Raw genomic sequence first — 23,616 nt, forward strand, 5'->3', positions numbered from 1 at the left:
CAGTTGACATTTCAGTTTGTCAAACAATTTTGGTTCAGTTCTGTTAGAAGAATTGCTTAATAGAAATTTGTCTGTTAATTTGATTAATTCACTTAATTCACCATACCAACTGATTGCATAGTCCTAGTGGATCATATTCTGGTCAACTGTTTATGGGGCCATAAGTCTTGCAGGTGGATTTTCCTTGGAGCTGCTGGAAATGCAGGAGTATTCTTGTTTTATGGAAGCAAGAAGTGGCAGAAATGATGGATCACTGTTTAAATCCCTTCTGCTTCCTGCTTGTTCAGACTTCCAGGGGCTTCTGTCCAGTGTCTACAGTCCAGGTGAAGGACCCTCTAGACAGTTCTTCAGGAATGAGATCTTGGAAGTTAGAGGTGTTAAGAAGAATTTCATTAATAGAATAAGACTGTACAGCCAGAAAAAGACATCTCCTTAACATAGTCTGGAAAATCCAGATAAAAAAACACAAAGAAACAACCTGAAAACTAAACAACAAGAGAGAGAAAAGAGCAACACAAATTTAACACTCACACACAATGCCAATCGTGCTGAATATCAGAAAAGCTCACCCCCTCCCACCCCCCCCTAAAATTCCCCTGCCCCACACCATAGAAAGCCAAATGATTTTTCTTTTCCCAAACCAGCTAATGAGATGGCTTCTTCCCTAGAAAAATAAGTGCATTATGCTCCATTCACAACCCCCAAAAGACTGCAAAAAAAGCACATCTCCAGAGCACTTCTCTTTCCTTTTTCATGCCAAAACCAACATCGGAAACTGCCAAAAAACCCTCCACTGCTTCTGAACTCGTCCAACATTCGCCTAAAATACCAAATAGCTTACCCAATACCCTCCAAGCATAATCAAAATGAATGAACAAATGCAATGCAGATTCTGAACAATAAAAATAAAGAATATATATGTCTGGAGAAGGACACTTCAAAGGTCTTCTAACCTGCAGCAAGTTATTGGCATTAACTCTATCAAGCGCAACCATCCAAATAAAAGCCTTGATTTTAAAGGGGACTTCGGCCTTCCAACTGGATCTATAGACAGGAAAAGGTAAATCAGACCTATTCAGAAAATCACAAAAAGATTTGCAAGACTAAACCCCTAAAGGATCCAAAGACTAAGACCAAATATCCTCCTCTAAAGAAAAACGATAGTTATTCAACAAGACTAGCAAAGAGGATACTCTACCATCTCCCTATCACTTAATGATCTACGGAAGTCGAAATCCCAAGAATGCAGAGGACCACCTAAATCAACAACAAAAGAAGAAATGGAAACATCCTACCCTGAGCTCAACCGAAGAAGGCATGGAAAAGAGGTGGACAGAACTGCATTCCCCAACCAAGGATCTTTCCAAAAATACGTCCTCCCACCAAGAGTTTAATATGGAAAATGAAGAGGGGATAACTGAGAGATAGCTTTCAAGGACTCTCCTAAGAAAATCTAAATCTCAAATTAATATCCCACCCATTCTCGTCTAATCCATATTTTTAAATACTAAATGCCTTAGGTAGCAGAAACCGCCAAAGCCATCTAGCCAAAAGACTGTTTTTAGACACCAAATTTTCAATACCCAAGCCACCCTCTTGTTTAGACCTACTCATCACTCCCCAACTTACTAAATGATCCCTAAAACCCCTACCCCTGACCACAAGAAGTCCCTCATTATCTTCTCAATCTTACTGCAAACCCCGCCGAAACCTTGAAAACTGAAAATAAAATCAAATCAAATAAAGGGATGCTAGAAAGACAAGCTTAGATAAGCGTAATTTTACCACCAAGAGAAAAAAAGAGCACCTTTCCACCCATCTAGTCTTTTCAAAACCTTTTCCAAAACAGGACCCCAAAAAATAACAGATCTATAGTTTACCCCTAAAGGAACCCCGAGATAGGACAGCGGCCAATCCAAAACACTAAGCCCCACCTCCGTAAATAACTCCCTAACACTCTCGACAGGCATATTGATAGTCACAATACCGCTCTTCTCCATATAAATCTTAAGATCAGAAACCTTCTTAGAAACATGAAGGAGACCCAAAATATTCATAAAGTAGGGTCTTTGATCCTCTAAAAAGAAGATCGTATCCTCGACAAACTGAAGATGTGACACCCTGACCCCCTCTCTCCCCATCTACAATCCTTTCACTAAACCTCTAACCACTACCCAATCCATCATTCTACTCAAAATATCAATCACTAAAAAAACCGGGGGAGGGGGGGTGGTCACCTTCCTTAATCCCTCTCGTAGCCTTAAACCAAGATTCTAAAATCGAGTAGCTCACATTATGCAAACAGCCTCCAATCCAACACTACCATCTCTCACCAAAACCCTTCCTCACAAAATCTTGTCTAGGAACTTCCAATTCACTTTATCATAAGCTTTCTCAATTTCCAACTTAGAGATGATTCCCTTCTTCTTCCTTCTCTAAATATCCTCAACAACCTCATTGGCATCCACAATGTGCCTACCTCCCATAAATGCACTCCAATCCTTAGAGATAGTCCTCTCATGCACCGCACTTAACCTATTAGCTAAAACTATAGTGATGATTTTATAAACACTAGAAACTAAGATAATAGGCCTATAGTCTGAAATCTTGATGGATTTATTCTTCTTCTGCACTAGAGTTGTGAAAGTGGAATTGATACTCTTGCCATAGCAAGTCAACCTTAACCACCTCCCAACAATCTTGGAAGAAAGCCATGTCAAAAACATTAGGTCCTAGAACTTTATCCATCTCCATCCCCAAAACCATGGCCCTCACTTCCTCTTCCTTGAAAGGTCACTCCAACCAAGCCACTTCCTCACTAGACAAAGGGTCCCAATCTAATCCTTCAACCACTGGTCTACTATCATCGTCCTCAAAGAACAAAGTAAAATAAAACTCAATGATTTCAAAATCAATTTGTCTCTAATCGGAGATAATGACCCCCCCCTCCCCCCCCCCGCGGGGGCCCCATCCCCTTCCAACTCCCTAATCAAATTCTTCTTCATTTTCCCATTCGTTGTCCTATGAAAAAGGTCATCAAGGGAGACTTCATGATGTAGGACAGTTCTAAGTAGCCCTAGTCCTACGGTTGACCCTTTTTGTAGCGCACACACAATATCACAATCTATGAGAATAATTGAATTAACCAAGCATGAACATCACAAACATATTCTAATGATCACAAGTTGTTGAGATTTTGAAAACATATATGATTTGGTTCAAAGTCCTTAGTTGATCATTTCATTCAAGTAATCAAGTTCATTTTAAAAGATGCTATATTAGAAGTCTTAGATCACTAGTCCTAGCGTACAAACAAGGAATTGAAACGAGCTTACCAAAACATTTGGAATGTCAAACACCAAGACACGAGTACTCGATCGCACCATTAACAAGCTTGTTGATCCTTAGGAATCTTGAGACAAGAATGAAGCTTAAGGTGGTCGTGGCTGTGAGCTATGAAAGAGGTGTGAGTGTGTAGTGTTGATGATGACGTTGATGTTGTCGTGGTCTCTCACCACCCAATCTCCGGGGAGATGGAACGTAGCCTCACACTACTCACTCAGAAGGAGAGGAACAAGATTCATAAGTTCAAGCAAAAGCTTCTGTTTTTTTTTTAATTGATAAAGCAAGATGCCTTTTACAATACAAATGATGGCACATTTATAGCCTTAGATGCACATGGCTTCTTAAAAGATTAAAGAAAATACAAAAGTAAAATAAAACATTTAAAACATACGTAATGAGGTTCCTAGGAAATAGTTTGTCATAGGAAATAGTTTGTCATATGAAATAGGTGCCTAGGAACTGGAATAATTATGATAGTGGAGTCTAGGAACTTAAAATGAAATAAATACTTCTTGAAAACCTAAGACTCTTTGACTTGCAAGTTGTCATCCTCTTTCCAAGCTAGCTTCTAAGAAAAGCTTCAATTGTTGCAAGCAAAGTTCACATCAATGGTGGACATCGGGTGGTCGTCCACGTGTCAAATTATCAAAGAAAGATATTCGAGGTGCATGTTGATCCCCATCATCTCTCCCCGACCGAAAAGAATTCTCCTCCAGAGAATTATGTCGAAAATACTCGGTATATAGCTCTGGGTTGAGACGAAGGACATCATCTTTAAGAATCCAACTGCTTTTTGATAGCGGCTTCCCTTTCCATTTGACCAGAAACTTTTGGTACATTCCAGCTCGTGTGTTTGTTGTTTTAACATCCAGAATTTCTTTAATTTGCTCAAGTCTCTTTGGTGGGACTAATGGTGGTGGCAAAGGTAAATTTGGCTTTTCTGGTGCAACTGGAGTTATGAATGGAGTAGGTTCATCTGCAGGGTTAATAGGGCTAGATTCTGCAAAAGAATTAGCTTCTAGAAAAGGCGTTAGATCGTCAACATTAAATACATTGCTTATACCAAAATCATCAGGAATATCTAACATGTAAGCATTAGAACTTATTTTCTTGAGAACTTTGAATGGTCCCTCTTTTTGGCATGAAGTTTTCTTACCTTTCCTGAAGGAATCCGTTCGGAGCGAATTCGAACCATAACCATATCACCTTCTGAAAATTCATGCAACCTGCGATGTACATCAGCAATAGATTTATAATGCTCATTGCTTAAATTAATTTTCATTCTTACCTGAGAGTGTAAATCATGCATGTGCTTTGCAAATGCATCAGCATGCTCACTCACTCTAGACTCAAGGGGTAATGGAATGAGATCTACAAGCTTCCTAGGATTATATCTTGTAACAACTTGAAATGGGCAAAGTCTTGTGGTCCTATTCACTGAACTATTGAATGCAAACTCGGCTATAGGAAGGCATAAATCCCAAGCTATGATGTTCTCACCTACCAAACATCTCAATAGGTCCCCCAATGCTCCTACTTACCACTTTAGTCTGCCCATCAGTCTGTGGGTGATATGCACTAGAAAATTTGAGCTTGGTACCTAGTAATGCCCATAAGGTTTTCCAGAAGTAGCTCACAAACTTCACATCCCATCAGAAACAATGGTTTTGGGAAGACCATGAAGTCTCACTACTTCCCTAAAAAATATAGTGGCAATCCTGTAGGCATCATGTGTTTTAATGCATGGAATAAAATGTGACATTTTTGAAAATTTGTCCACAACAACAAACACTGAATCATTTCACCTGGTAGTCTTGGGGAGACCTAACACAAAGTCCATACTGATATCCTACCATGGAATGTGTGGCACAGGCAAAGGGGTATACAATCATGAGTTTTGTTTCCTACCCTTCGCTGTCTGACAAGTACGACATTGTGAAACAACCCTAGCAACATCTCTCTTCAGACTAGGTCAGTAGAGCCTATCCTCAATCATAGCTATGGTCTTATCTCAACCGAAGTGACCTGCAACACCTCTAGCATGTAATTCCAAAATCAGCTAGTCACGTAGAGATGCGGACGGGATACACAGTCTAGCCCTCTAAAAAGAAATCCATCATGAATCACAAAGTCTGGGTGAGATCTAGGAACTTCCTGCAGCAAATCAGAAAATATATAACATAAGTCTTTACACTGAAAGTATTGTTGCTTGATGCTATCGAAGCCAACAACTTTCACCTGAAGAGTTTGTATGGTGGCTACAACTCGGCTCAAAGCATCAACAGCCTTGTTCTCAACACCGGCTCTGTGTTTGAGCACAAAGGTGTACTGCTTGTATGTACTCGACCCATTTCATATGTCTATGCCCTAGCTTCTTCTAAGTATGTAAATACCTAAGGGCCTAGTGGTCTGAGTAGAAGACAAACTCCTAAGGATGGAGGTAGTGTCTCCAGTGTCGCAGTGACTGTACTACAGCATAAAATTCCCTATCATAGGTAGAATACCGTTGTTTTACCTCATTCAACTTCACACTAAAGAAGGCTATGGGGTGTCCCTCCTGACTAAGTACTCCTTCAATGCCTACACCTAAGGCGTCACATGCAGCCTCAAATAATTTCTGGAAATTTAGGAGGTGTAGCAATGGTGCTTTAGTCATCAAATCTTTTATATCCAAAAAGGCTTTTGTCGCAGATTTTGACCATGTAAATTCTCCTTTCTTGAGGTAGTTTGTAATGGGGGCCATGATGGTGCTAATGTTCCTGATGAACCTCCTGTAAAACATGGCTAACCCATGAAAACTCCTCACATCATGTATGTTCCAAGAAGTAGGTCAATCTCTAATGGCTTTGACCTTATCGGGGTCAACAGAAACACCATGCTCAGACACAACAAAACCAAGGAAGATGACCTGTGTAATCATGAAAGTGCACTTCTTTAAATTGGCAAACAACTTCTGCTCCCTCAAAACCTCGAACACTCTCCTCAAATGGACAAGGTGCTCCTTCTTAGTCTGGCTATAGATCAATATATCATGCAAGTAGACTACAAGGAAGTGTCCAATGAAAGGCCTTAATACATGAGTCATAACTCTCATAAAAGTGCTCGGTGCGTTAGTTAGCCCAAATGGCATGACTAACCACTCATATAACCCATCCCTCGTCTTGAAGGTAGTTTTCCACTCATCTCCCGGTCTAATCCTAATCTGATGGTATCCACTTTTAAGGTCTATCTTTGAAAAAATCTTGAATCCTACCATCTGATCAAGCATATCATCTAGTCAAGGTATGGGAAACCTATACTTGATGCCTGACAGTGATCTTGTTGATTGCTCTACTGTCGATGCACATCCTCCAAGTGTCATCTTTCTTAGGAGTGAGGAGAGCAGGGCAGGCACATGGACTCATGCTCTCCTGAATAAAGTCCTTTTCTCTCTGTTCATTCACTTGCTTCATGAACTCCTCATGTCTCTCAGGATCATTCAATAATGTGGTAAATTAGGCAGAGATGAACCAAGAACAAGGTCAATGACATGTTGAATGTCTCTCATGGGTGGTAACCCACTAGGTGACTCAGAGATGACATTCTCAAACTCGAAAAGTATGGGTGATACTTCTAGTGGTGTTTTATGCTCAGGAAGGGGCATCTCAGTCTCCCTAGTAACAACCACATACACTACCTTTGTATTTCGACTCTCCTGCTCAAACTGCTTTTTACTCATGATATTCAATGATTTTCCACTAGTTTTTTTCTTTTCCTTCTTCTTTTTCTCACCTTTCGGCTCTAGTGGACTCAAAACAATTCTCTTGCCATTACACCTAAAGGAATAAGTGTTGGCACGCCAATTATGTGAGACATCCCAATCATACAACCAAGGTCGTCCTAACAAAATATGGGCAACGTCCATAGGAAGGACATCACACCAAATCTCGTCCTCATAATCACCAATCTTAATGGGAACTAGGCATCTATGGCTCACGAGTATGGTAGTGGCATCAACCCAAGCTACCTTATATGGTTGTGAGTGTGGCTCAACTTTCAATCCCAACTTCTCAGCTGCAGATTTAGAAACAACATTCATACAGCTACCACCATCTACGATCATCTTGCAACTTTTACTCCCATACTTGATGTAAGTATGGAAAATAGAAGTGTGACGCCAGTCCTCCTGATCCTTGGGAATGATCATAATGCGTCTCATCATACTCAACTAGGCACTCTCATCTGGCTCACTTGACAACTAATCCTCACTAGGTACAACTTTAGGAACATATACTTAATCCTCCTCAGGCTCGTCCTCACCATCTTCCCTATCAAGTGCCAAGTTCCTAGTGGAATATTGTTTGGCAAAGTGTCCTTGTTTATGGCACCTGAAACACACTACATTGCCAGAACTCTGGCGAGAGGATCCAGTCATAGGTGCTTTTCCCCTGTCCATAGGTTGCTGGATTGTGGGATTGCTCCCTCGGGAGGTGACTTGACCCGATTGCGCTGGTCGGGAATTGTCATAACTCTGTACCTTTTGAGAGTATGACTCATCTGAAGAGGTACCAAACCGTTTTCCCATGGGCCCTTTATTCATTTGCTCAAAGTCATGAGCTAAATTATAAGCCTGTTCAACGGACTCAATGTGATGGGGAAACAGTTCTCTCCTCAGCTCGGGCTTTAATCCTATGCGAAATCAGGAGATCTGCTAACTAACAGTCTCACAGACACCACATCTTATAGACAACTCATCGAATTGACTCATGTATTATGACACGGTCATGCTACCCTGACGCAAGCTGTAGAGCTAATCCATAAGGCACTCTTTATAGCTAAGGGGTACATACTTCTCCCTCAACCTATCCTTCATTAGGTCCCAATGCTCAATGAGCCTATGATCTAACCTCGCCTCTTGCCTCTCGACATTCAACCAATGGAGCTTGGCTTGCCCCGTCAACCTCATTTTTTCAAACTTAACCCGATGAGGGTCAATCATCCTATACTAATCAAAATAGGAATCCATCTCAGTCAACCAATTTTCGAGGACTTTAGGGTCCATTTGTCCATCATAGGTGGGGGCCTCTATCTTCACTTGCCTCATCACATCCTCGTAAGGATCACGAAGGTCCCTATGGTAAGGTTTTCTACCTTGAAAGTCATCAACGTCATAGTCCTCATCACCCCAATGTTGGCCATTGGGATCATGACGTGGGGGTCTCCTAACAAAGTCATCTTGGCGATTCACTCGCCTTTGTGGAGGAAGAGTAGATCCTTCTCTAGGAGGCATAGGTGGCTCTATAGGCTGCTCATCATCATTGCCTCGCTCAATGTCCAGCTCTAAATTGTCTTCGGGTGGGATATGGACTAGTTGGACTTTCAACCTATCTAATCTTTGGCGGCATCTATTTAGGCATCTCTCTCAACATCAATCCTATGACCTCGGTAAGGATTCCCTACTTGAGTAGACATCCTAGGGGTTGGGGAAGGATTCGGCCAGCACTAGGGCAGCCCTTTCGAATGGTATTTGGTCACACAAAGTAGGGTCAAATGTGAACCTAACCTAGGCTCTAATACCAATATAATGTAAAACGGTTCTAAGTAGTCCTAGTCCTATGGTTGACCCTCTTTGTAGCGCACACACAATATCTAAATCTATGAGAAGAATTGAATTAACCAAGCATGAACATCACAAACATATTCTAATGATCACAAGTTGTTGAGATTTTGTAAACATATATGATTTGGTTCAAAGCCCTTAGTTGATCATTTCATTCAAGTAATCAAGTTCACTTTAAAAAATGTTATATTAGAAGTCTTAGATCACAAGTCCTAGCGTACAAATCAAATATCCCTAAGCATGGTACTAGCAAGCATGTTCATGTTGAAAATCTAGGAAGATTCAAAGAGAATGAACAAGATTTTTCAATCAAGGCTTCGGGTAGAGTTTCAAGGCTTACAAGGTACTTTTAGGGGCTGTTTTTAGACGGTGACAAACAAGGAATTGAAACAAGCTTACCAAAACGTTCGTAATGTCAAACACCAAGACACACAAGTACTCGATCGCACCACAAACAAGCTTGTTGATCCTTAGGAATCTTGAGACAAGAATGAAGCTTGCGGTAGTTGTGGCTGTGAGCTATGAAAGAGGTGTGGGTGTGTAGTGTTGATGATGACGTTGATGTTGTCGTGGTCTCTCGCCACCCAATCTCCAGGGAGACGAAACGTAACCTCACACTATTCACTCACAAGGAGAGGAACAAAATTCGCAAGTTCAAGCAAAAGCTTCTTCTTTTTTTTCAATTGATAATGCAAGATGCCTTTTACAATACAAATGATGGCATATTTATAGCCTTACATGCACATGACTTGCACATGGTTTCTTAAAAGATTAAACAAAATACAAAAGTAAAATAAAACATTTAAAACATAGGTAATGAGGTTCCTAGGAAATAGTTTGTCATAGGAAATAGGTGCCTAGGAACTAGAATAATTATGATAGTGGAGTCTAGGAACTTAAAATGAAATAAATGCTTCTTGAAAACCCAAGACTCTTTGAATTGCAAGTTGTCATCCTCTTTCCAAGCTAGCTTCTAAGAGAAGCTTCAATTGTTGCAAATAAAGTTCACATCAATGGTGGACTACGGGTGGTCGTCCACGTGTCACAATATCCACGAAAGATACTCGAGGTGCATGTTGATCCCCATCACCTCAATATGGTTTTACACCCTTAGCAGGAGAATCTTATAGGGCACTTACATGAAATAGGCAACTGGATTCATCAAAATGCCCTTGCTGATCTTCCACTCATGGGTGGCTCTTTCATATGTTTCAACTCCAAGGAGCCTCCATCCTTTTCGAGGATAGACAGGTTCTTAATCTTTACAGATTGAGAAGAAAATTTCTCCAAAGGTTACATAGAATCTCCTCCCTAGGCCCATCTCACATCACTTCCTTATCCTCCTTGATACAAGAGAATCAAGTGAGGCCAACTCATTTTCAACTCGAAAACATGTGGTTCAAGCATGATGTTTAACTAATCAGGTTAATCATTGCTCTACACTTCAGTTTGAGAGGAAAGCCAGCTCTGCATTTGCCTCAAAATTGAAGGGGCTGAAAAATAAATTGAAATTGTGAAACAGGAATATTTTCAGGAATATTCATTTGAAAAAAGACAATGATCCTTAATGGCATTAAGGAGCTAGATGAGGAACTTAATACCCAATGCCGAAAGTCAAGCTAGAAGATTTTTGCTCAAGAAAGAACGGGCTAAGGACATTAATTTGAAAGAGACCACCCAAAGGTAGAAATCCAGGGCTTTATAGTTTAAGAAAAATGAAATATATTCCACTAGACAGCAAATGCTCAATGAAGATTCAACACTATATCTAGTATTCAACACTATCTAGTATTGAAATTGAAGGGGGTCACTTTGGTTGAAGATTAGGATGTTAAAAAGGGCATTCGCAATATCTACAAGGACTTTAACACTGAATCTGAGGCCTGGAGGCCAGCAGTGGATGGTATAACTTTCAGTTCACCTAATCCTACCACAGTGACATGGCTTTGGAAATATTATGGAAGTTTCCATCTTCTTTTCACAGATGACAGGATGACACAATCATTTTCTGTGAGGGCCCTCAACAAATCCTTAAATCTTAGATGCATCTTGTCAAGGTTTGAAACAATCTCAGGTCTGAAGGTGACTCTCCATAAAACCATACTACTCCAGTTGGGAACAACACAAAGGGCCTCCTTGGGTTGCAAACTAGAGACTTCCCCATTACCTACCTGGGGCTCCATCTTGGAGCCAAATTCAAAGACAAAAGATCCCATAATTGAAAAGTTTGAGAAGAAGCTTGTAGGCTAGAAAAGGAACTATTTGTCAAAAAGTGGTAGGCTTGCCCACATCAAGGGCACCTTGACTAATTTTCCAGTCTATTATATGTGCCTCTTCCCATTGCCTCCTCCTTTGCCAAAAGGCTTGAAATAAAAAAAGGAGATTCCTTTGGTGGAGCTCAAAGGAGGAATCAAATATCAACTTGTCTATGGTGGAAGGCAAAACAACCCATTGGATTTGGATGGGAAGGACTAAAAATAGCTCTCTCTACTTTCAACAAAGCCCTCCTTAGAAATGGCTTTGGAGATACACAAAGGAAAAAGACCACCTTTGGAGGAAAATCATTGCCACAAAATATTGTCTTCATCGCAATGATTGGGTCACTAATGTTGGGAGAGGATCCTATGGAGTTGGAATTTGGGAATTCATCGGGAGAGGTTGGAATGATTTCCACCCCTAATCAGCTTTCAAGTGGGGAATGAAGACAATGTTTTCTTTTGGCACGATATTTGCTGCGGCCAATCGCCCCTTATTGCGAAATTCCCTTCCATTTTCAATTTGACTGGTGCTAAGGATGCCCCTTTTAGAAATCATCTTCAAGTTATCAAACAAAGGATTTTTTGGAACATACCCTTGGTTACAAAGGTTGCTGATTTTACAAACTTTTATGGCAGTTTGTACAAGTTTCATTATTGGAACACTACTAATGATCCAAAATAGATCCTAGATAATAATGGCAGGTTTACAGCAGATCCTTTTAAACATACCTCTATCCTTCAGAAACAACCAGCAACAACTTCCCTTGGAAACCCATCTGGAAAACAGCAGCCCCCACAGAGGCCACTTTCTTTGTGTGGGAGGCAACTCTTCGGAAGATTTTAACCCTTGATAACCTGCAGAAAAGGAGGCCATCCCTTGTTAATAGGAGACTTTTATGTTTGGATAGTGCTGAATCTATTGACCACATTGTCTTGCGCTGCTCCTGGACCAGTAACTTTTGAAACTTCGCCACTTCATTGACCAGGCAACAGTGGGTTACTGCCACAACTGAGGGAGAAGAGTTATGGGAGGCAAGGTATTTGATCCAACAAAGAAAAGAAGCAAAACCTTAGGAAGATCCATATTGGAGTCTACTTAAGAAGAATTGAATTGATAATTGTTGGGTTTAATTAGTAGTTTATTATGTATTTAGTTTAATTAGTACAGTATTGTGTGTATTTTGGGGGATTGTTTGTAATATTTGTGTAAAGTAGGGGTATATTTGTAACTTAAAGTAGTTTTAGAGGTTTATGTGTACTTTCATGTAAAGAGGCTTTCTTTTAAATAGTATGTGAAAGCCATGTTGTAGTTAGTTGTTGATGAATTTGAATTGAACTGAAGGTGAGTTTTCCCCTGGTATCTCCTCTCTCCTCCCTTCCCCTTCCTTCTTCTCTTCTAAATTCTCCATGGCTGCAGAACCTTGATGCTGCCCCTGCATCATTAAACTCCTCAAGGTTACCTTCCTCAAACCTAGACTCTAGATTAACTTGAGGCTGGGGGAACTGAAATAGCCTACCGGTCCGTTTTGCAGCCTGACTCATATTGTTAGGTACTAGAGGAACCCCGGGAGTAGGAAGGATACCCTGGGCTGACTCTACTGAATATGGGGAGTCGTTAGGGTTCCTAACAGAAGGTTCTGTCTTCCACAATAGGGCATTTACCTAACATCTTCAATACTTGGTCAAACTGTTGTGTGAGGTGCTCAATCGTTTGGTCTACAGACTCCTGAAGAGTGTCTAATCCGGCAGACAAAGACTAGGTGTCAGTGGGTGTAAGTTCATTGCGGTCAATGATTTTGTTGGTGACCATGGTTAATGCAATATGCTACAATTATGCTGAGGAGGACTAAACTTGACTATAAATAATATGAATCCTAAAATTACTACAATGCACAAACATAAAGCTATAGAACATAATGCATATGAATGGATATGGTCACACATAACATGGCAACATGGGATTGACCATGTATGGATATGAAGAAGGGTGCAATGATGAGTTAGCTAGGGGAATGTACAGAACAAAGGGCAGTTTTTTTTTTTTTTAAAGGGCAATAAGAAACTTGGAAGTATGCAACTACGAATTTTCCCTAGTCATACAAACAATAGTCAAGAAAATGCAAGAGTTTGTTCACCCTGCCAAGGAATTGGAGCACAACTTGAGTTTGCCATCAAATTCCAATGTTAGACCAGCAATTTCTTAAGTCCCTACTCCCCGATTCTCAGGAAAATGGCCGTCAAACAGTAATTGGAACTCGATCTTACTGTTGAGAAGGCTTCAAAAGTCTAAAATTTGCTCAAGCAGTGCAATATTAGACTGTATGTGATCTTAGGAATGCAAAACAAACTTGATAACTCAATTTCTCCTCCGACAGCTTCATAAGCTTAGGAAACAGGTCAACTTCTCAGAGCAAGATGCAGTAGCTTACAAATCTGGGCAAAAAAGGGGAACTCCAGCAACTTCCCCACACAGGTGGCCGGTGGTGCAGCATGTGAGCAGCAGGCGAGGGACCTCCAGCAATGGGGTTCTGGCTGGGGGTAGATCAGGAGGTAAGGATTCCAATGATGGTCTCTTGCAGGAAAAAAAATTGCAAGAAATAGGGGATTTAGAAGGGCTGCCAACTGTGGTAGTTTCAGGTGGTGTACAGTGCTTGAATTTCTGGGAATTCAGACTTTGAATGGCTGCGTGGTGATTGTGGTGTGCTCTGATACCAAAGACTCCACTGTTTCCTGTGGTCTACTTTGATGATATACTGGTCTATAGCAAATCTAGGGAGGAGCATTTGATACATCCTCATGAGGTCTTTGCCACCTTGAGGGAAGCGAAGTTGTTTGCTAAACTCAAAAAATGCAGCTTCCTACAGTCTAGTGTGCTCTTTCATGGTTTTGTGATTTCTGCGCAGGGAATAGCCACTGTTCCAAAAAAGGTTAGAGCCATTAGATAGTGGCCTGAGCCTCAGACTATTACTGAGGTTCATAGTTTTCATGGCCTCGCTACTTTCTATAGACGACTCATAGGCATTTTGGCACCATCATGGCTCCTATAACTGAGTGTTTGAAGAAAGGAGAGTTTAATTGGACCCCATAGCTGCTAGAGCTTTTAGAGAGGTAAACCGAAGTTGACCGAAGCACATGTACTTAGGCATCCGGACTTTCTTGGAGTATTTGAGGAGGCTTGTGTGCCTCTGTGATAGGTATAGGTGGGGTCTTGAGTCAGGAGAGACATCTTGTAGCATTTTTCAGTGAATAACTCTCAAATGCCAAACAGAGATATAGCACATAAACAGTTTTATGTTGTGGTGAGATCCCTCCAACATTGGAGATACTACTTGTTAACCCCAAGAGTTTGTACTCTTCTTGGACCACCTTGCTTTGCGATATCTGAGCTCACAAAAGAAGTTGAGTGCGAAGCATACTAGTTGGCTGGAGTTCCTCAATGAGTACTCTTTTTTCTTCTTATGTTTCATTCCGGTGTTGAGAATAAAGTGGCTGATGGCCTTAGTAGGGTAGCAGCTATTCTCCATATCTTGAGAGTCGAGCTCATTGGGGTTGATCATCCAAAGGACAAGTACTCCACTTGCCCCTGATTTTGGGATTATCTTTTAAAGGTGAGTGAGGGCCCCCGTAGGAATTTTGTAGATTTCATCATCCGGGAGGGATACCTACTTAAAGGTACTACCGTACTAGGTTATGCATTCCTCGCACTTCCTTTAGAGATCTTTTAGTTTGGAAATTGCATGTCAATGGGTTAGCTGGTCACCTAGCGAGGGTTAAAACCATTGCCTTAATTGAGTATAGGTTTCATTGGCCTTCCTTAAAGAGGGATGTTGCAAGGATAGTGTCTCAGTGCCACACCTGTCAGTTAGCCAAAGCTAAGAGACACAACATTGGCCTTTATACCCCTCTGCCATTCTCACACATGCCTTGGAGAGACCTTAAATATGGATTTTGTTCTTGAACTTCCCAAAACAGCCCAAGGACATGATTCCATATTTGTTGTTGACAGATTCTCTAAGATGGCACATTTCATTCCATGTAATGAGAATCCCAATGCATCTCATGTAGCTAAATTGTTCTTTAGAGAGATCGTCAAATTGCATGGGTTGCCAACCTCCATAGTGTCTGATGGGGATATCAAGTTCTCCAGCTACTTTTGGAAGACACGTTGGAAAATGTGTGGAACTCACTTGCTGTTTTCTTCTGCATGCCACCCTCAAACTGTGGGCATACTGAGGTTGTGAATCGTAGTCTTGGTGATCTACTTAGCTGTGTTGTGGGAGAAAAACAAGGCAATTGGGACTTGGTGCTGCCTACTGTTGAGTTTGCTTATAATAATTCTGTGAATAGGTCCACAGGTAAGAGTCTTTTTGCATGTGTATTCAGTTACAAACCCCGTGCACCCATTGATCTTGTTCCTTTGCCACCAGATGCCTATATTTCTGAGCCTGCAGAGTCTTTTGTCCATCACATTCATGAGCTGCATGCTGAGGTTAGGTGAAAACTTGCTATGAGTAATATGGATTATAAGCATGCTGCATACATTGTAGAGTAGAGCTATAGACTTTAATGCAGGTGATAGTGTCATGGTTCGCATAAGACCTGAGGGCTACCCTAGAAATTCATTTAAAAAGCTCCATGCTCATGCGATTGGCCCTTTCCTCATCCTTAAGAAACTTGGACCTAATGCATATTTACTTGATTTACCTACTCATATGACCATTAGTCCAGTTTTTAATGTAGAGGATTTGACACCTTACCGAAGCACTTTTGAGCCTACTGGTTTGCCATTTGATGCCCACGCAGATTCAGCCACTCCTCAGCCTCCCTCTATTCCTCAACCACAGGAAACAGTGGAGTCTATTTTGGATGATGAGTTGATGTAGGACAAGAAGCACAACCTTAGGAAGATCCATGTTGGAGACTACTTAAGAAGAATTGGATTGATAATTGTTGGGTTTAATTAGTAGTTTATTATGTATTTAGTTTAATTAGTACAGTATTATGTGTATTTTGGGGGCTTCTTTATAATATTTGGGTAAAGTAGGGGTATATTTGTAACGTAATATAGTTTTAGAGGTTTATGTGTAATTTCACGTAAAGATGCTTTCTCATAAATAGTGTGTGAAAGCCATGTTGTAGTTAGTTGTTGATGAATTTGAATTGAAGTGAACATGAGTTTTCCCCCTGGTATGTCCTCTCTCCTCCCTTCCCCTTCTTTCTCCTCTAAATTCTCCATGGCTGCAGAACCTTGATGTTGTCCCTGCATCATTTGGTATCAGAGGCCAACCACGATCTCTTTCTTCCATATCAATTCCCCCATCTTGTCCTCTCAATTTTCTTCTTTCCCCTCTTCTTCTCTGTTTCCTTCCCCCCGCCCCTCCCCACTGTTCTGCAACTTCTATATCCCTCTTCTGCAACCTCTTCTTTCCTTCTCCTCCCCTGTTCTGTAACTTCTCCCTCCCTCCCTACTGCTGCTTCTCCTCCATCTCTTCTTCTTTTCTTCTCTCCTTTGTTCTGTAACCTCTGCTCCCTCTCTGCTGCTGCTGCTTCTTCTTTCTTCTCTTCTTGTTCTCTTGTTTTCTTTTCTGATCTCTTGCTCTGTCCCTAACCCTTTGCTGCCCAGCAGCCTTCTGCCCTCTTGCTTCTTCTCTGTTTCTCTTCTCCTTCTCTTCTTCTTCCTCTCTTTAATTCTCTCCCATAACTCTCTTTCTCATTTCTGAATTCTGTGGCTGCCTCTTGGCAGTTTCTGTCTAGCGATTCCTCCAACCTCCCATCTTCTTCTTTTCTCTCCTGCAGTTTTTTTAACTCTCAAAAAAACTGAAAAGCAGTTCTGCAGTTTCTGAACTTTTCAGAGATTCCAGTTGTGTCCCCAGATCTCGAACACTACTTTCCAGCAACCATCCTGCTACACCACCAAAAACAGACCCCCCCCCCCCCCCGAAACCCTTCCCCTCAAAATTTCATCGCCGTACGACCACCAGAGAGCCCCCATGCTCCAGCCAAACATACTCCAGCCGTCAACCTGCAAGAATCACCAGTTTCTTGTGTTTTTCTCATCACACCACCACCACCACTGTGCTCCCCACCCACTGATCTGCAGTCGCCTGAAGTTTCATCGCCAGAATCTCGCCGCCGGTGACTCACGCGCCAGCAAAGTGCATGAGAAAGTCTCCCAAAGTCTTCTACAATTTCGTGTCTCGTGAAAAATTGCTTGCAGCCATAATATTTTGAATTTCTCCACAATAATTTGATCTGCAGCTTGATATTTGATTGCGCACACAATATATTGTAAGAAAGCACAATAATTTGGCATGAAACCCTATAAATTATCACTTCCAGCATCAAAAATCAGGTTTTGTTGTTATAATTTGTGAGCTTTCTTCGTGAATTTGTTTCATTTCAGCAGGACAATCAATATCAAGGTAAATTAAAGATAGTTTTTTTGAGAAATTGGGAGTAAGGCTTATGGGAAATTGAGTTAAAGGGTTGAGATATATAGCTGCAGCATGTATAAGCATAAATTCAGTAACATGGAGACAAATTGTAGGAAAAAAGAATGCCATTTGCCAAACTTTGAGCACAATTTCAAGCTTTTCAACACCTTTCTTAAATGTGGAGAAAAGGTTTTCAAAATCATCATTGATGGGAGACATCCAATGAATGTGGTTTCCTTAAATGGTGTCATTTGTACGCAACTTTATCCGGAGCCCCATCCAGATCCTTACGACATCTTGGAATGATAACACTACCTCACAAGTTTATGAAAGATGTTTGGCTCCTATCCAAATGGGTACTTACTTTGATAATGTTTGGTGTGATATCATACCTATGGAGATTGGCCATGTACTCCTTGGTTCTCCTTGGAAGGATGATTTGGGTGTGACTCAAGGGCTTGAGAACACATATGTCTTCCATTGTAATGGGAAGAAAATCATTTTGAAGTTTTCTCTACCAACTAACCAAGACAAAGAATCTAAGATTATTGATCATGTCGAAGTTACTCAACTTAAAGACACTACAACTAAGGCAATGAATGTGTTTGAACACATCCAAAGTCTTTCAAACATTCTTATTGTAGAGTTTGTCATCCTTGATGAGTTCGTTGATGCTAATTCTCAAGTCAAGTCTATGGTGATGCCAATGGAGCATGGTTTTTTATCATATTCAACCGCTGGCTTTCAAAGAATCCAAGTTTGGTTCTTAATTCTGATCCTCCAACACTTCAAAACTCGAAGCCGAAATTTTACTGACTAGCGGAGAGTTGTTGTGGGACTAGAAGCAAGACCTTGAGAAGATCCATGTTGGAGACTACTTAAGAAGAATTGGATTGACAATTGTTGGGTTTAATTAGTAGTTTACTATGTATTTAGTTTAATTAGCACAGTATTATGTGTATTTTGGGGGCTTGCTTGTAATATTTGTATAAAGTAGGGGTATATTTGTAACATAATGTAGTTTTAGGTCTTTATGTGTAATTTCATGTAAAGAGGCTTTCCTATAAATAGTGTGTGAAAGCCATGCTGTAGTTAGTTGTTGATGAATTTGAATTGAAGTGAAGGTCAGTTTTCTCCCTGGTATCTCCTCTCCTTCCTTCCCCTTCCTTCTTCTCCTCTAAATTCTCCATGGCTACAGAACCTTGATGCTGCCCCTGCATCACATTGTCACTAACTCCCCTTGCTGTCTTTTGGTTTTTGAGCCTTTGAAGGATCAACTACACCTTTACGGGTTAGTAAAGAAAGTCGGTTTGCTAATGTAGCAAGCTGGCACATGATCATTTTGTTTTTTATTTGAATTGGCCAGCATCCCCTTGATGCCCCTGTTAATAAAATTTCATTTACGATCCAAAAAAAAAAAGAAAGATACTCAAAACCAAACACAACAATATAACACACTAAGGGCCTGTTTGGTGTCGTTATTTCCTGTTTTCTATTTTTGTTTTCTTACAATGAAGAAATAGATTATAAAAATGTGTTTGTTTATGTTGCCAGTTTTTTGTTTCTATTGTTGGTTTTCAGCTGTTTGTGAAAAAACTGAAAACTAGATTTTATGGTTTCTAATTGTTTTAGCAACCTGTTACCAAAAATTTTAATATCCAAAAATAGTTATTTTGGATTAAATCATTTATTTTATACACTTTTGAAGTAAAATTAAAATAAAATGATTATATGAATTTAAATATAATTAAAATAAATATATATATAAATTTCAAAAAATAATAATAAATCCAATTACAATACAATTTACTATTTTACAATTGTCATGTCCAATAAATTTTTAATTGCAAAGTAAACTTTGAAAATATAACAATTAAATAAAATAATTATAATAATTTTTATTTTATTATAGTATTCTTTAAATGTGTATTATTTTGCAATTTTATTATTTTAATCACATTCTCATAATATTATTTGATTTAAAGGCAAAATGGTCATTTTTTAATTAAGTTTTTAATTTGTTTTAGTTTTATAAATATTAACCAAACAGGTCAGCAGTTTCTAGTTTTTTGGTTTCTATTTCCAGTTTTTTGTTTTCGTTTTTGGTTTTTGTTTGTGTAATTTTTTATAGTGTACCAAACAGCCCCTAAAGGATTTGAGTTGGTGCCTTCCTAACCAAACCATAATGGAAAACATTAGAGGTTACAAAGCATTCCAATGAAGCAATTCAATAAATGCCTGATTATTAGTTAGAAGTCCTCCATCACCATATTTTGCAGGCAAAGTCCCTTTTAAGATTGAAGCACTTGTTTGGTTGGTGGCCCTTAATAATTAACAACAACAATCTGCTGCAGCGGAGGGGGCCTTAAAAGGCATTGTACCCAAAATTTTTTTTTTATTTTTTTTTTTGTGGGCGCACCTAAACAGTTCGGAGACTGTTTATCATTTATTTGTACATAGTTCATTCACTTGGGGCATGTGGAAGATTATTTGGTTTCTTTGGTGAGCAGTAGCTGTGCCTGTAGATGGTGGATGACCTACTGGGAATTTCTTCTACAGGATTTTGAGGAATAAGGATGCTGTTAGTTTGTGGGCACATCTTTTCTTTTGCTGATATGTGGGGGATTTTGGTCAGAACAGAAAGCACATATCTTCGCCAGAAAGAAATTGTCTTTACCTTTGCTTGGGGACAGGATACAGTATTTGGCATCTCTTTAGGGGTTTTAGTGTAGGCTATTTCAAGGGTACATGCCTTGAGAATTTTGTGCAGGATAGAAAGGCTTAATTAAGTTGATTAAATTTTATTTATTTTTTTCTATACAAGGACTTCTTTCCTCTTTGTTCTAAATTTTATTTCTCCTACTCATATACTTTCTTTTACTATCCAAAAAAAAAGTTTGCATTCTACATCAACTTCAAAAGAGTTCATGACAAGAGAAACTGGGGACTCTTGAGCAGCTAGTTTTCTGAAAGCAAAAATGAAGAAAACTAGTACATTCACACATTGACACATTCACAAATTCCTTACTCTGTTATAACAAGGTCCAACTGCAAACGATCAATTTGAGCTGCTCCAAGATGTCTATCTGGTGTCATATTATAATCACCTGTGTACAGTACAGCAGAATCTCCTACCTTTGCATAAAACATTGCAGCTCCCAAAACCTAAGGCACAACAAATAAAAGAGCCAAAATATTAATAATACATAAATCAAATTAATATTTGTAGAATAACACGAGCAACAATCTCTGGGACAACTTGCTTTGGACATCAATGCCATTGACTTAAGATTAATGGCCCCATGAAAGAAGGTTAAAGAGCCAGAATCGGGCAAGTAAAATGGTAAAAAAACATATTGGGCCTAAAAACACTCAACATCATCAGTGAATCATTTAAGGAAAAAACTCAACTAGGCCTAGGAGGAGAGCCAACAAATATAATACTAGCAGATGCAGCCCAGCATGAGAGGGTGTCATGAGCCAGGCTTGTTCAGGCCATTATACTTGCCTATAACCACTTGCCTTGTGTACATGGGATGGTGACCACCATGTAAACACTAGTGTAGGTTTTAGTCTTTTAATAGGATGATGCCTTAATGAAAATAAGAGTATTGTCTCCTTGGTCTCTTTGATGTTCATAGTGACATACTAAGAATAGCATAAAAAAGCTCTAGGGGAGAGTGAGTGATCATCAATCCTTGTAAAAATCACTAGCAACTATAAACACATTTATGCTACTTGCCATTTTCACTAAGAACATGCTCCCTAACGAGGTGTAAATAATGAATTCCATTGCTTCACAATTTACTGCATGACTCTCATTTGCTTTCATGATTGTTTACTGCTTATTCTTACTTTGCATTGGATGGTTGTGAATTTGTTCATGGGGTGAAATTGTAGTATACTTTTGGATGACTAGTCAAGCCAGTGCACTATAACTAGCGCCGCACAGCCCCTCACAAGGTGTGAAGTATTCGGCCTATGACAGCTGGTATTAGAGCTTGCATAATTACCTCCTGATTAGGTTGCCATCCGATTGAGGAATTTTGTGAAGCATTCATAAGAGAACCATTCCCTGCACTAATATAGAGAGAATTGATGTGATAGAGGAGCAAGTTGAGCCAACAATGTGGTCGTGGAGATGGCCCAACTTGAGGCAAGTGTTGGTGTATTGGAGAGATCCCAAAAACAGCAGCAAGGTTCCATCAAGGAATTGTCAAAAAACTTCTGTGGTATGGTCAAAGCTCTACAAATCTAGATGGGTGAGCTAATTGCCAAGATAAACAAGGTAGTTTTTGCTATCAGGAATTCAAATTCTATAGACGTAGAGTATGGGGGGTGGGGGGGAATCTGCCAAAACCCAACATGTATGCAATGCCCATGATGCTACAGAGTTTGAGAACTTCTTATTTGACATGGAGCAATGCTTTCATACTGTGAGGACTGACTCAAAGGAGGCCAAAGTTTCAATAGTGACCATGTACTTGAGTGGGGCGCTGAAGTGTGGTAGTGTGCAAGTAAGATTCAAAATTGTGTGAAATTGATAGTAGGGTGGACTTAAAGATAGACCTCAAGACCCAATTCTTTCCTAAAAATGCTGAGTACAATGCTTAGGGCAAACTACAAGATCTTAATCACAACGGTACAAGAGTATGTGAAACAATTATCCACTTTGATGTTAGACATCTGAGATATGTCAAAGAAAGATAAGTTGTTCTATTTCCTTGAAGGACTAAAACCATGGGCAAGGACTGAACTTCATCAACATAGAGTCTAAAAATTGCCTATTGCACAGGCTGTTGTAGGACACTTGACTAACAACACAGGAGACAGTTTCACCACATCCATAAAGAGTGGTACAACGAGCAGAAAAAGTGGAAAGTATTTCAAGCCAGGCAAACCCAAAAGTGAGGGAGCCATCACTAAGCCATCAACTTCAAATGATCCTTCATCATCTCTATCATTCAACACGTCCAAAGGTAAGGTGAGTTGGCATAATTATTGAGGCCCTCACAAGTTACCAATTGCCCTCACAAGTCATTGCTCAATGCCCTGCAAGTTTCATTGCAAAGGGGACACAAGACAAGACAAGGATGAGGAGAAAACCCCAAGGATAGGTGCAAATGTGCAATGCAGTTACTCAATGCGTTGGAGAGGGAAACAAAAGAACCAAATGTTACCCAAGCTAAAGGAATTATGTTCGTGGATCTGAGATCAATGGAAATAGCACCATGCTATGATGGATACTAGGGCTGCCCATAACTTTGTCACATAGGGGGAAGCGAAAAGACTCAACTAATTGGAGAAGGATTCAAGATGCATGAAAATGGTTAACCCTATAACTCAACCTACTCTTGGAGTGGCCAAGCCAGTGACTATGAACCTTGGACATTGAGCAGGACATACACGTTTCACAGTCATTCCGATGGATGGTATCCAGGCAATACGTGGAATGGAATTCTTAAAGGAGACTAAGATAGTATCGATGCCACTTGTTGTTCCCTTTTTCTAATGGGAGATCACCCTTGAATGGCGCAAGATTTTGCGAAGAAAGAGGATGACAAGAAGTTTCTCTCAGCCATGCAACTCAAGAAAGGATTGAGAAGCGGTAAGCCAATGTATCTTGACACATCGATGGTGGATGAAGTAGGACAAGAGCAAGGGCCTAATGCCATCCAAGATGCACTAAAGGAGTACGAAATAGTAGTGTTAGATAAGCTGCCGCATAACTTACCTCTGCAACAAGGTGTACAACATCAATTCGGGTTGATACTAGGGATGAAACCCCTTACAAAAGGGTTGGATGGTGCCTCCAAAGTTAGAAAAGTTGAGGAAGCAACTTGACGAGTTATTGGAAGCGCATTATATATGTCCTTCCAAAACAGCATTCAAAGCACCAGTGTTCTTTCAAAGGAAACATGATGGAAGCATATGGATGTGTCTGGGCTACCAACGCTCAATAAAGTGATAGTGCGCAACA

The 23,616-nt window shown here is 40.1% G+C and overlaps 1 protein-coding gene across 4 annotated transcripts in view; it reads right to left on the minus strand.

The window, feature by feature from the left end:
• LOC131152834 (cleavage and polyadenylation specificity factor subunit 3-II) overlaps window positions 1-23,616 on the minus strand; it is a 115,213-nt gene that overhangs the window by 66,061 nt on the left and 25,536 nt on the right. For all 4 annotated transcript variants that reach the window (XM_058104722.1, XM_058104723.1, XM_058104724.1 and 1 more), the window contains one exon: window positions 20,665-20,801. In XM_058104722.1, coding sequence (XP_057960705.1) covers window positions 20,665-20,801 — 137 coding nt within the window. The remainder of the gene's footprint in view (window positions 1-20,664; window positions 20,802-23,616) is intronic.

The sequence above is a fragment of the Malania oleifera genome, chromosome 4, assembly GCF_029873635.1.
Source record: "Malania oleifera isolate guangnan ecotype guangnan chromosome 4, ASM2987363v1, whole genome shotgun sequence".
In the NCBI taxonomy this organism is placed as follows: Eukaryota; Viridiplantae; Streptophyta; class Magnoliopsida; order Santalales; family Ximeniaceae; genus Malania; species Malania oleifera.